General features: G+C 43.7%; 1 protein-coding gene across 1 annotated transcript in view; it reads left to right on the top strand.

Moving 5' to 3' along the window:
* The window catches only part of TOP1 (DNA topoisomerase I), a 65,483-nt gene that overhangs the window by 33,850 nt on the left and 18,991 nt on the right, over positions 1 to 12,642 (top strand). The window contains exons 4-8 of the mRNA XM_064673612.1: positions 4,967 to 5,093; positions 5,673 to 5,731; positions 8,449 to 8,544; positions 10,389 to 10,464; positions 11,373 to 11,470. Coding sequence (XP_064529682.1) covers positions 4,967 to 5,093; positions 5,673 to 5,731; positions 8,449 to 8,544; positions 10,389 to 10,464; positions 11,373 to 11,470 — 456 coding nt within the window. The remainder of the gene's footprint in view (positions 1 to 4,966; positions 5,094 to 5,672; positions 5,732 to 8,448; positions 8,545 to 10,388; positions 10,465 to 11,372; positions 11,471 to 12,642) is intronic.

Genomic DNA, 12,642 nt, shown 5'->3' on the forward strand with positions numbered 1-12,642 from the left:
ATAAGAGACACTTCAGATAAAGCATCCTTCCCAGCTTGTGGTTTTGAAGCTGGAATGGAAAGGGCCTGGGAAGGGATTATTAACGTGCATAAATGGCACCTGAAGAATGCAGTGTTAAATTACTGCAAAGCTGTTGCAGCTTGGAGGAGGAAGCTGTGATCTGCACATCTGCCATTCCTTGGAAACACTTTCCACTTGTGACTTTCCCATGTGACCGCAGCCTGAGCAGCTGCTGCCAGGTGCCTGGGCTCCCTTCCTCTCCCTCTCCTCCCTCCTGCAGGCTCCCTCAGTGGAAAATAGATCCATGCTTACGAGGCAAATAGCTGCTTCTGATATGTTACTGCTTCATGCACCTCAGCCTGAGCTCCTCACAGCCTTTGGGTGTCCCTGCTCACACTAAGCCTCGAAATGGAAGGCAGTAAGCAAGCTGGCAGAAAGGATGGAGTGCTTCAGGAGATGGTTTCTACTCACCTGCCCTTTGTCTGAACTAAGCCATTACTACAGTACCTCTGTAGATGATGTAATCCCTGGTTCTGCCTGTGTTAATATGATCTCCTGCTATACTTTGTTACCTTAAAAAAACCCAAACAGTGCAGGTTTGTCAGCATTAAACACCTTCAAGAGGTACAAAACTCTTGAGCACTGTTACAGTGGTTCAACTGCAATGGTCTGGGGGACAAGGAAGATATTTTGTCAGCAGGGCTGGGAATGAGCAATTGCTATGATCCAGTTGTCCTCTTTTCAGGCTAACTCCCCATGAAGCTTCCCTCTATCTTATGGGGGTTTTGCTGTCCTACTTCCATGACTCCAAACTGGTTTGTTGGCAGGGAGGTATGTGCAGGAAAGGTAACAAAGGATCCACAGTGCCCTGAAAAATGAATGAAGATGAAATTAGCAGTGTGCATGCAGTCTTGAGACCATTTTGCTTGGTTTCTTTAAAGAAAAGTGATTTTTTTCCCCCAGCTTCGAATTGACCAGGAAGACAGACTTGTGGTCTTTAAATTGTTCCCAGTCCCTCCTAATAATAGCTTTGGGGTTTCTGGAAATAGCTTTCTGATAGAAGGCTGAAACTCCTTCTTCAGGGTAAGGTTGGCATGCTGTTGCCTTCCCTTTTCTTTTGAGATTAGTGTGGTGGTTAAATTGTGTTCCTGGAGGCTCACATACGTATCTGAGCCAAATGAAAGACCAAAGCAGCTCAGCTTGACTGAAGTCAATATCTGAGCAACTTGCTGCAGGAGAGGAAAGAAGTTTCTCTTCTCAGGATTGTTGCTCCAGGCCTTTATCAGCTCATTTCCAAGTGAGCTTTTCTGGGAGATGCAGATTTCCAGCCCTCCAAGGGAGGAGGAGCACAAGCCTTGATGCACAACGTCCAAGTTTGGGACTGAGCTGTTGAAGTCAGAGCTGTGGTCCAGTGTCTCAAAACATGTAGGACTGACAAGCCAGGCTGCTGACAAATAAGGGAGAGAAATTTGTGCTCTTTCTTAACATTGTAGCTAGTAGTACACAAAATCAGATTTTTATCTAGGGAATTTCTTCCAGGCACCAGGAGCAGCAGCAGCAGGACCTCAGGGCCAGGCCAGTGCTGATCTTTGGAAAACGAAGCTGCAGAGTGAAACTGGAGACAGAGTTTCCTTGGGTTATCTGAGCCCACATTGCTTGGGTGAGAAATTTACTGCTCACTGCAGAGCAAAGGGGAAAGATAGTCTTGTGATTAAAACCAAAATAAAACCAAAAACCAAGACTGAGTCAGGAATCCAGACTTCTTGATTCTGGCTCTGATGCTGAAAAATCTGAGCTTTAGATTAGATTACATGACAGCTTTTCGATGGTGGCCACTTACTCACTCTCAAGAGGGATGTTATTTGAGCATCTGCTTAAGCAACCCTGAGGTTTTGAAGGTTTTAGCACTTTTTTATTCCAGCTGTAGTCTGTAAGCATTCAGCACACACAAAAAGTGTCTCTGCTTCTGTAGGCCAATGCGATTGTCTCTTTGTTTCAATCTTAGCTTTGCAGATGTAGATTGTCATCTATTAATTTGCTTTTAATCATGCTTTCTGTACATCCCAGGGCTCACATACTGAAAGGTAGAGCTTTTGGCTGCTATTGAGAAAGAGTACAGTTCTTTGGAAAAGCTAAACGTTTGTCTGTCTTTTTTTTTTTTTTTTTTTTTTTACTCTTCTGAACTTCCAAGCAACAGCCACTGCCATGAACTTTACCCTAAAGCACCAACTCCAGTGATTGCAGTGTGTACCTGTACCGTGCTTTGAAGATGCAAATTAGTGTCTGAGTTAAACATGTTATTTCAGGTAGGATTTAAATATCAAATAAGAACAAGAAAGAGTCAGAAAATAAACACAAGCAGACTTACAGAGAACAAAATGGGCCTGAGCCTTGAGTGTGTGTGTTTGCTATGATTTTTCACATATGTCAGAATCATAGAACAGTTTGGGCTGGAAGGGACTTAAAGCTCATCTTGTTCCACCCCCTGCCATAAGCAGGGATACATCCAGTAGACCAGGTTGCTCATAACCCTGTCCAGCCTGGCCTTGGACACTCCCAGAGATGGGGCAGCCACACCTTGGATTGATACACGAAGGCTGGATGATTATTGGCATTGAATATTATTATTATGAATATTGATTGATATATGAGAAGGTTGAGAAGTACCTCTTCAGTAGTTAAACTGAAATCTTTGGCAAATGAGGTACCTAATATAGAGATACCAGCTCAGCATTTCCAGACCTTCCTAAGTTTAAAAATTATTAGTAGCCTGTGAGGTTTGTGCTTTCAGACAGTCAGTGAATCTAGTTGGAGCAAAAGAAAATTAAATAGGTGTCTTGAGCTTGACATACTGATGAATTAACAGGATACAGAAACCGGGATGACAAATGTGAGCAGGCACAGCGTGGATTTCCCAGCTCAGTGTCAGGATGTTCTGTGTATGTCCCCACATGTCCTGAGCACACTGTGCCCAACACGATCTGCTGGGCAAGAATAGTCTGCAGTTGTTGAGTCTTTGCTCACAGGCAACATGTGGTGCTGTGTGTCTGTCTGCAAGAATTTCTGGAGTGTCAGTTGATGTTTAGATATTTTTTCACGGTCTTGTATGAAGAGAGTGCTAGAGAGTTAAAATGAAGCTGGTTTCTCCTCCTGCTGATCTCTTAATGTGATACAGTATGTGAATGTACTGATTTCCTTCAGAGATGGATTTTCGTGCTTTCACTGCATGGCCTTGGAAGGCCCGTGTGTATTTATTGCAGTGGGTTTATCAATTTATTCAGTGTATATTTATTGGAGTGTTATTATTCAAGCTACTCTGAGCTTGAATTATTTAAACCTTTGGCAGGTCCATTCATCCACATAGGACTTCACTCTGCAGCTGCACAGCTGGGTGTGGGTCGGTGTGTTTGTGACTGTGATTCCCTTGCTCTTAATCACACTCAGGCTTTACAAGAGCAGGGTAATGTGCTACTTGTTCTCTGTAGCCCTTGAACATCCAACCCTTTGCAGTCTGTTTTTTATGAGAGAACGAAGTCTCAAAGACTGTATAATTTTAAAAATCATGCTCTTACTCGGTGTTCCAGGCCTGCTATTTTTCAGGGCTGTGCTCACCCAGATTGGTTTGGATTTGCACTTGAGCGTTAAAATAACTGAAACAAGGAAACTACCTTTTTCTAGTAAAGCTTTGTACAGCTCTGTGTGGTCCGGAGGAGAAGCAGGGAGTCCCAGGGAACTGTAGTGATGGGAGTCAGGTGCTGAGGAGGGAGACTGTGAGCAGCCCACGTGAGGAAGGCAGCTTGCTTGGTGCCTGTCCACGCTGATTCACACCATGCCTTTGGCTTGCTAAAGCCCAGAGTGACCTCACAAGTCCACACAACCTTATAAGTGTGTATTGAAGGCCTGTAGAAGTGCCAGGCTTGCTGCTTGGCATCCACACCACTGCTGCTAATCCCTGTGGCCAGTTCTTGACGTCTCTATCTGGAGTCTCCTGAGAGCGTTTCCTCATTTTCTGGCTTCAAGGGTCAAAGTCATCCTGTGAGAAACCTCACTTTTGTTTGAAAACAACCATGTATGTGTCTTTCTGGTTGATAAGAAAAGCTTGGAAATGTGATGCAAATTTACCCCCATGTCTCAAAAATCAGAAGGGGGTAGAAGCAAAATAGTAAAGGTTGATTTTCTTCTCCTTGGGGGCGTTTTTTCCTCTATTCTGACTAAAGAATTGAGGCATTTAAACTCTCAGTGCTGTTATCCATAACACCAGAGTAGCAGCAGACCAGTTCTCAGTTGGAAACACCTTTGTTGGGCTCTTGCCACGAGGATGGGGCTGTCTCAGCCAGGCAGAGCTGGGCTGGCCGTGGTGTTGAGCACAGCTGATGGAAGAGCTCCGGCTGAGGACTGCAGCATTATTCCTGCCTTTTCTGTTTGACTTTGCATAAACACAAGGACATCACATATCCTGTTTGCTCTGGTTTTCCCATCTGTTTGGGAATAATAGAGATCAGCGGTTTTCTCTTCAAGTTCCAGAGATGAGAGCTGCTACAATGACAAACTGTTGTCTGAGCAAAAGCTGACACGGGCACTGCCGGGACTGGCAGCTCTGTTCCAGTGACCTTTTACATGGAGCAGGAGAAAGGGGGAAAGCAGAGGCAGTGGGAATTCATCCTAAAGTGTTGAGCTTTAAGTGTTGCAGCTGTGGATTTCCTCAGCAGTCCAGGCTGATGGGGGTTTTCCAGAGCAGAGGCTTGGCAGCTGTGGTTTTGTGGTATGTTCCTCTCCTGTTCCCCTTCTCCCAAGGAGAGTGGATGATGGGTGACAGGAGACTGTGGTGGATCTTCCTGTTAAGGCAATCCCTTGTTTTCTAGGGTTTGTAATCATCAAAACCCGTGACTCTTTACCGCTGGAAATTGCCTGTATTAGTCAAATCTCCTTGTGTTCCCCTCTGCAAACATGCTCTCTTGTCTTGCAGTGAGCACAAAGATTCCTCGGAAAAGAAACACAAAGACAAGGAGAAAACCAAACACAAAGATGGCAGCTCAGAGAAACACAAAGACAAACACAAAGATAAAGACAAGGAGAAGAGAAAGGAAGAGAAGGTGGGTGTCTCCTGTGGGAGAGACAAGAGGATGGGTCTGGCTTAAGCTGCTGAGTGGTACAGACTCGGTGGGTTAGATGTAGCTTATACTTCCAAGTTTTTATCAGCCTGGAGAGAATTATCCCAGTGCTTACCCAGACCCTTGTTTTGTGGAGTGCTAGATATGAACTCGTAAGGGCTTTACTGCAGGTATTGTGAGTGGAAACAGTTCCACAGTGGAGCTGTGTCTGCTGGCTCCACATTTTTTCCCCTCTTACTTTTCACTTTGCCAAGCTTTGGTTCAGAGACAAGGCAGAAAAATCTTAGATCACATTCAGTCCATGGAAGGACAAACTATATACTTAACTCCAATCTGCTGTAGAAACTGGAGGGCCAAAATATACTAAATTGACTAAAACTTGCAGAAAATGTTGCCTTTTTGGTCTGTCCATGTAGGTCACTACGGACTACAGGGGATGAACACGGTCACAGTGCCCTTTGGTTCCTTCTGCAGATTAAATACCCTGCCTGTGTTGTATGTTGGAAAAACATAAAGTGCTCTGGGCAATGCTAATCAGCTTCTACTTCTTGTGTTTTTCAGATGAAATCATCTTCAGGTGATATAAAAATAAAGAAGGAAAAGGAAAATGGTTTCTCCAGGTAAGAAATCAGGCCTGTGATCTGCAGAAAGCTGCAGTTTGACTTTTCTTAGATGCTCAGTGTTTGACTCCTCTCACTTGGTCCTGGGAAAAAATTGGAACACTTTTAACCCCTTCAGAAGATATGTATGTTCTTCTCAATTATGGGACTTGGTAGATCTGCTCACCCAGTACCTGGAGGTGGGAGCTGGGGGGTACCTGGTGTCTGCCCACGCATGCTGGGTTTGTCTGAGTGTTAAGGAGCTGAATTCCCAGCCAAGGACAGACTGAACTGTGGGAATATTGGTAGCTGGATTTGAAAGAACTTCTGGTGAAATTTGGACTTGACCCCTGCAGGCAGTCTGCTGGAGACAGGGCCCAGCACAGCCAGTCCAGACTGCCTCTGCTGCACGGGACTGCCTTGTAAAGCCTTTGCAAGGAGTGAGGAGGAAGGACTGATGTGTAAAATCAGAAGTACCTCAGGAAATGCACAGATGTCCTACTCTAGTACTAAATTCCTGCAATAGTCTCCTGGACTTTGGTGTTCTATCAGTCAATACTAAGTAGTCTTATTAAAAACCTGAAGTAAGTAATTGATAGAAGAGTACTTTTTTCTTGATAGTTGACCAAGATCTTTGTGACTTGTTTAAATGCAGCCACTGGTAATTTTTAAGGTGCTGTATCCAGTCCACTGACTAACTGAATGTCAGTGGTATGGTGGGTGCAGACATCCAGATTTGCTAGTCAGGAAAAGCTTTCAGTCACGTGTCTAGTTTTATTAATCACTTTAAAAAATTTCAAAACAAACAAAATCCTTCCAGTCTTAGCATGTTCTGTGGATGCAGAGAGGTGGGGAGAAGACACCTGTCTGGTCCAAGCCTGTTAGTTATTCTTTGTGTTCTGAACGTGCCCTTTTGACATGAGTTCCTCCATCTGTTTCGTTTCCCTGCTCCTATTTAAAAATGCAAAGGAAGGAGTTGGGCTTGGCACAGGGAAGAGGCGCCATCTCCAGGCCCTTGGGGGGATACTCTGGAAGTGCATGTGATGACATTTAGGTGTTTCATGGTGTAGCAGACAGTTAATGGCTTTCTAGCCTTTGCTGTTCAGCAGAATTGCACAATTGTGCCAGTATCACCGGGGACATTGGATGTTCCCTTATCAAGGTAACTGATTCCTCTTTAGGTCCCAGAGCAATTTTTCATGTGTTTGAGAAAAGCCTGGAGGAGCCATCACAATTGTGCCTTCTTCAGGGCCAAATGCTGGCTAAGATTAAAGTATTTGTTTTCTTTTTTTTTCTGCCCAAATGTTCTTTTACAAGTTCTCCAGAAAAAAAAATGTCCTCACTCACATGGTTTTGATTTTCTTCCTTAGGACTTGGTATGATGAGCAATGTTACAGCCTTGGAAACAATGCAAGGCAAGGTTCAGCTTGGTCATACATCTCCTTTCTTTTCACAGAATTTTATTTTCCCCCATTACAGAATGTTGCAAAGTATTTCAGTGTTAAAATAGACTAGATAAAATTCCTGGCAACTTTACACACAGTAGTTCTACATTTCTGCCTGGAAGGGAGAATACATTAAATGGGACAAACACCTCTTTTTCCATGGATGTTTTGCAGCTGTCTCCGTGCTGCAGACTCGTGTCTGAGCTAATTACAGGCGATGCAACAGAGATGGTTTCTGAGAGCAGTTTGTGTCTCTCTCCCCTGGGCTGCAGCTTCCAGCACTGCAGAGGCTTTAGAGCTCTGCAGGAGCAAACTGCCTTGTTCTGCTTCGTGGACACGTTGCCAGCTGACATGAAACTCCAGAATGCCTCTTGCTGCCTGTGGTCTGTGAAGCAGAAAATGCTGCTGCTTTTTTCTCCCACTCCATCCAGTTGCAAAATCCGCATGTTGACTTGGAAGCAGAGTCCATTTGATATAGAAATTGATGATGGAACATGAGTAAGGAAGCCCAACATGGCACTAAGTGCTTCAAGATGTAATTTTGGACTCTTTGAGACATCTTTTTCTTTATGAAGATCAGTGCAATGCTTCTGTGAAATTTAGAAATAATGAGTTTGTCTAAGGGAGTAGTCTCTCTTGCACTCATACTCTGCTTTTTTTTCTTGTTTTACTAATGTCTTGGGACCTTATGGCTGAAAACATTGAGCCTAACTTTGTGGTCTGTTGAAAGGGACAGGATTGTTTGCTTCCCACAGTTTGGACAGTAAAGAGAGACTGATCAATTGAACTTTGCCAAATCTTTGTTTCCTTTTCTGGTTTTCACATGCCTCAATATTTAGTTGCGAAAATATCCCAGGGAATAGCTTTCAAGCCTTTGTTTAGGCAGTAGTATTTTTCTCTCTTAGAAGGCTCAGTAAAGATACTGAGTTGAAACTAAGTAGCATCCTATATTTGACTGCACACACGCATTTTGGTTTGAAGTGTATTTGAAAGTGCTGGAAGCTACAGTTGCTTTTACTGAAAACCTCAAAGAAACAAACTGAACTCTGAGCTGTGGAAATTGATGTTGCTTTAGAAATGGCAATTCAATAGCTATTGAATAACTCTTTACAGTGCCTGTGAGTATTCAGAGAATGACACCTCCCAGGTCCTTGGGGTCTTAAGATGGCAGCACATTCCATGGAAGACATGCCCATTTTGCAGAAGATTATTTCTTAAAAACTGAGTTGTTGCTGGTTTCCAAGAAACATCCTCTTTGAAGTTAGAACCATGTTTGTTTGTTTCTCCCTGTAGTCCACCACGTATTAAAGATGAACCAGATGATGATGGGTTTTATGCATCTCCTAAAGAGGACTCCAAACCCCTGAAGAGACCTCGAGAAGATGATGAGTAAGTCATGGGTGATGGTGACTTGGATGTTTGTTTAGTTTCAAAAAGAGAACACTGAGGCAGCAGGTGAGATTTCAGGTCAGCAGCATGAACTTGTTCAGTTGGGTGACTGCAGGTCTGAGACCAGACTCCTTATGCTGTTACAGGTTATCTGAGCAGGGCAGGGATGGTATTTGTGGTGTGCAAGGCAAAAAGCCATTACCTGCTTCTGCAGATGGTGCTGGGAAATGTTGCAGAACTAGTAAATAAAAAAGAAGAAACCCAGAAGGCAGATAAGGACAGCGATGAAGATTGTAAAACAGAAATGTGGGCAAGTGAGGTGTTAGTGTAGCTAAGTGGCTGCAGTGGTTTCTGTTGGGCAAGGAAATAACTGCACAAGAGGCAGAAAATGCATTGTCAGCCTGTTTGGAGGTGGGGGGAGGTTTGCCTGCACTTCTTGGCGTGGTTTGCCTGAAGTCTGAATATGTCATGGGTTATGGTGAGAATTGTTATCTCTAAATCAAAAGAAAAGCACACATGATGTTTGCCTGATACAGGAACCTACCCAGTGAAATACAGGCCCATTTACATCTTGCTGTGATCTGTCACTGTGTCCAGCCAGCTCTTCAGATAGTTTGACTTTATTAGCAGTGAGGGATTAAAGGGTGGGAAGGGTTTAACCATGGTGGCATTCTGTCCCTATGTGGTGTGTCTCAGTTTCCAAGAGAGATGGGTGGGACATCTTTCCTTTTGTGTAATCATTTGATGCCTTCTGTTTAGTTTTGTGTCCTCCCATCTCATGTCTGCAATGGAAAGATTAAGCATTGGGGTGGCTCTGTGCATTAGGGAGAGATTTCAGTGTATAGAGCTCTTGGAAAGTGACAATAAGGTCGAGTGCCTATGGGTGAGAACCAGGGGGAAGGTTTGTAAGGCAGATATCCTGGGGGGAGTCTGTTATAGACCTCCCAACGAGGATGAAGAGGTGGATGAACTATTCCATAAGCAGCTGACTGATGTTTCATCAGCCCTTGTTCTTGTGGAAGACTTTAAGCTGCTGGGTATCTGCTGGAAACACAAGACAGCAGAGAGGAGCCAGTCTAGGAGGTTCCTGGAGTGTGAGGAAGAGAACTTCCTGTTGCAGCTGGTAAGGAAGCTGGATCTGGAGCACAAGTCCTGTGAGGAATGGCTGAGGGAGCTGGGGTTGTTTAGCCTGGAGAAGAGGAGGCTCCAGGGTGACCTTGTCCCCCTCTACAGCTCTCTGACAGGAGGGTGGAGCCAGGTAGGGGTCAGGCTCTTCTCCCAAGCAACAGCCAAGCCTGGTTGACAAGGTTTGGTCATGGGTTGGACTCAGTGCTCTCAGAAGTCTTTTCCAATGTAATTGGAAATTAGGTTGTGTTTCTGTGATGATGTAATCTGCCAGTAGTCAGTTTTGCTATTGTTTGAACTAGTGGGGGATGCAAAAGGTGAGCCTTGTGGGTAGATCCCACACCGATGACTGGAAAAAGAATTGGGATAAATCATGCCACTAAGGTTTTACCCATTTATCCCATCCCATGTAGTCACTGGGTGGCTGATAATGCTTTTGAGTTGATTCTTTATCAAGGACAGTGTTTGCTTCAGCATCTGAAACTTATGGAGAGGTATTGACAGTAACAGCTCATGGATTTAGGTTTTGTAGGCTGTTGTACTGGATGGGGATTATTGAGTCTTCTGAGAGAGTGGGACATGAAATGATTTTCTTTAGAAATTATGCATGCTAGAAATACTGAGAACTTGTGCACACAAACTTTGTATATGTATGACTTCTCTTTATTATTTGTACTGGGAAATGGATTGCTTTTATCAGCAAGTCTTTTTGTTCTTAGTGCTGACTACAAACCCAAGAAAATCAAAACAGAAGACATCAAGAAAGCAAAGAAAAGGAAACAAGAGGAAGAAGAGGTAATATGAAAGATGAGTTTATGATCAAGAAAAGCCAGGCTATTTGGTGTAGAATTATACAGAGCAGGGGGAATTTCATTTGGGACAGCTGCATGTGGTAGATCCCCACCTATGGGGCAGATGAACCATAATGTACAAAATGTACAAAAAGTCAGGGAAACTTTCTTTCCTACTCTTAAAACAAGAGCTGGAGAAGATGCCTCCTGGATATGAACTTCCAGCCTGTTCCAGGCAATTCACAGTCCTTCTGTTAAGCAGCTGTCAGAGGACAGAGGAACCTCACTGACAATGTGGTGATTGCACTGGTGATGTGGCACAGTTCAGAGGCAGAGGAGATGAAACAGAGATTAGAAGGATGCATAAAGAAATTTCTTTGGAGAGGGACTTGCAAAAGACAGGTTAGCAATGATTTGAGACTAAAAACTGCACTCCACGTCTAGCAAAGACACCCTTGGAGGCACATGGTAGAGCACCTCCTGGCACCTTCCCTTCCCTTCAGAGGAGGTGTCTCTACACTGAGCAGACACCAGTATAATCCCAGAAGCCACCTCACAGTGTGCCTGGCGTTTGCCAGACCAGACACACCAGTGCAGGCCAGGGAGGGAGGTTCTGTAACTGAGCTATCCTGTTACCATGGCCCAGACTTGCCCCTTATCAGGTGGGAAAGAAAAACTGGCTGTGTGCACTTAGCATGTCCCAAGTGTAAAGTAAAAGAATTTGGCTTAAAGCTGAAGTGGGACATCAGCACACTGACTTAATGGGATGATCTAAGAGCACGTTTATGCAGTGAAGCCACAGGAATTCAGTACTTATGTAGCCCAAGAGACAGTCTTTTAGTTTTAACACATCTTTTCAGGGAGTGGGGAAAGACAGTAGCTCGTACTAACAGATTCTTATGCATTTTGCAGGACAGCAAAGCAAAGAAAATTAAAAGCAAAGATAAGAAAGTCCCTGATGCGGACAAGAGAAAGAAGCCGAAAAAAGAAGAGGAGCAGAAATGGAAATGGTAACTATATGTCAGTGCTGTAGGCTCCCCCTGCACCTGCACCTCCCTGTACCTCCCATGCTGGCTGAGTAAGCACATCTGGCTTTCTCTTCTGTTGATTCATGGGGATTTGTTCTGAATAATTGGCTTACGTTCTGGTAAGCTCTAAATAAATATCTCATTCACTATGTTCATCCTCTGAAGTAGAAGTGAAATACCTTTTTTGATATCCCTAAAAGAGGAAGTCAGTTTTCTGTGGGGTTGTTCATGGCTTTTTTTCCCTATCTGTGTCATGTAGAGGTTGCCTATAATGATCAGATACCAATATTCTTGTGCCCAGAACCTGCTCCGTGCTGACACTCTTCAGGGCAGTATGAAAGTTTGTAGGCTTGGGGATGTCAGCAGGAATATATTAATAGGTGCAAATATATTAACTAGTATTCTGGTAGAATTTGTCTGTGTTTTATAGAGGGTACAGCATGAGTGGGTGCCCACCTTTTTGTTCTAGCCTGGTGTCAACTGTGCCCCTCAAAACTGCTCCTGCTGCTGGCACACAAATGAAAGTCAGTCAAGTGACCAGTTAAGCTCAGGCTGTTTGGCAAATGAATCCTGAAAATAAGTTTTCAGTGGAAAACACTCCTTGTCTTGCCCAGTATCCTAAAGTAACATCACTGAAGTTGTGCTTTTGCCCACTTTTAAATTTATTTTTTAGAAACTATGTAAAATAAATCTAAACTTTGTGGTTCATTTGGAAGACAGACCTGTGCTGCATCAGTAGTGCTCTGTGTAAGAAACCTGCTGGATTTTTTTAACTCTCCACAGTCATTTGAGCTGTTATTGCTGGATTTGAGGAGCTATTACTTGTGTGTTTTGAAGTTTCAGCTTTAGTACTTCCCTCAGTTGAATGCATATGTAGTTCCCAAAAGCATGTGTGTTTTCTGCACTCCTGTATTGTATTTTTATGACCTTTTGGGGATGATGTTTCCTTGAGCATTTTCTTTTCTCAGATCATTGGGCTGTTTTTAACAGATCTATGGTGCTGGGAAATGTCTTTACAATTTTCTTCAATCCTTTCAGGTTCAGTCTGTTACCCCTTTCTTGTCACTCTTATCGCTTCATCTTTAAAAAGAAAAGAATCTTCTGTGGTGTCTGTAGTTTTGCATATTTCTCTTTTATTGTCACAGCTTCCTCAG

Source organism: Pseudopipra pipra, chromosome 17 (genome assembly GCF_036250125.1).
Source record: "Pseudopipra pipra isolate bDixPip1 chromosome 17, bDixPip1.hap1, whole genome shotgun sequence".
Classification (NCBI taxonomy): domain Eukaryota; kingdom Metazoa; phylum Chordata; class Aves; order Passeriformes; family Pipridae; genus Pseudopipra; species Pseudopipra pipra.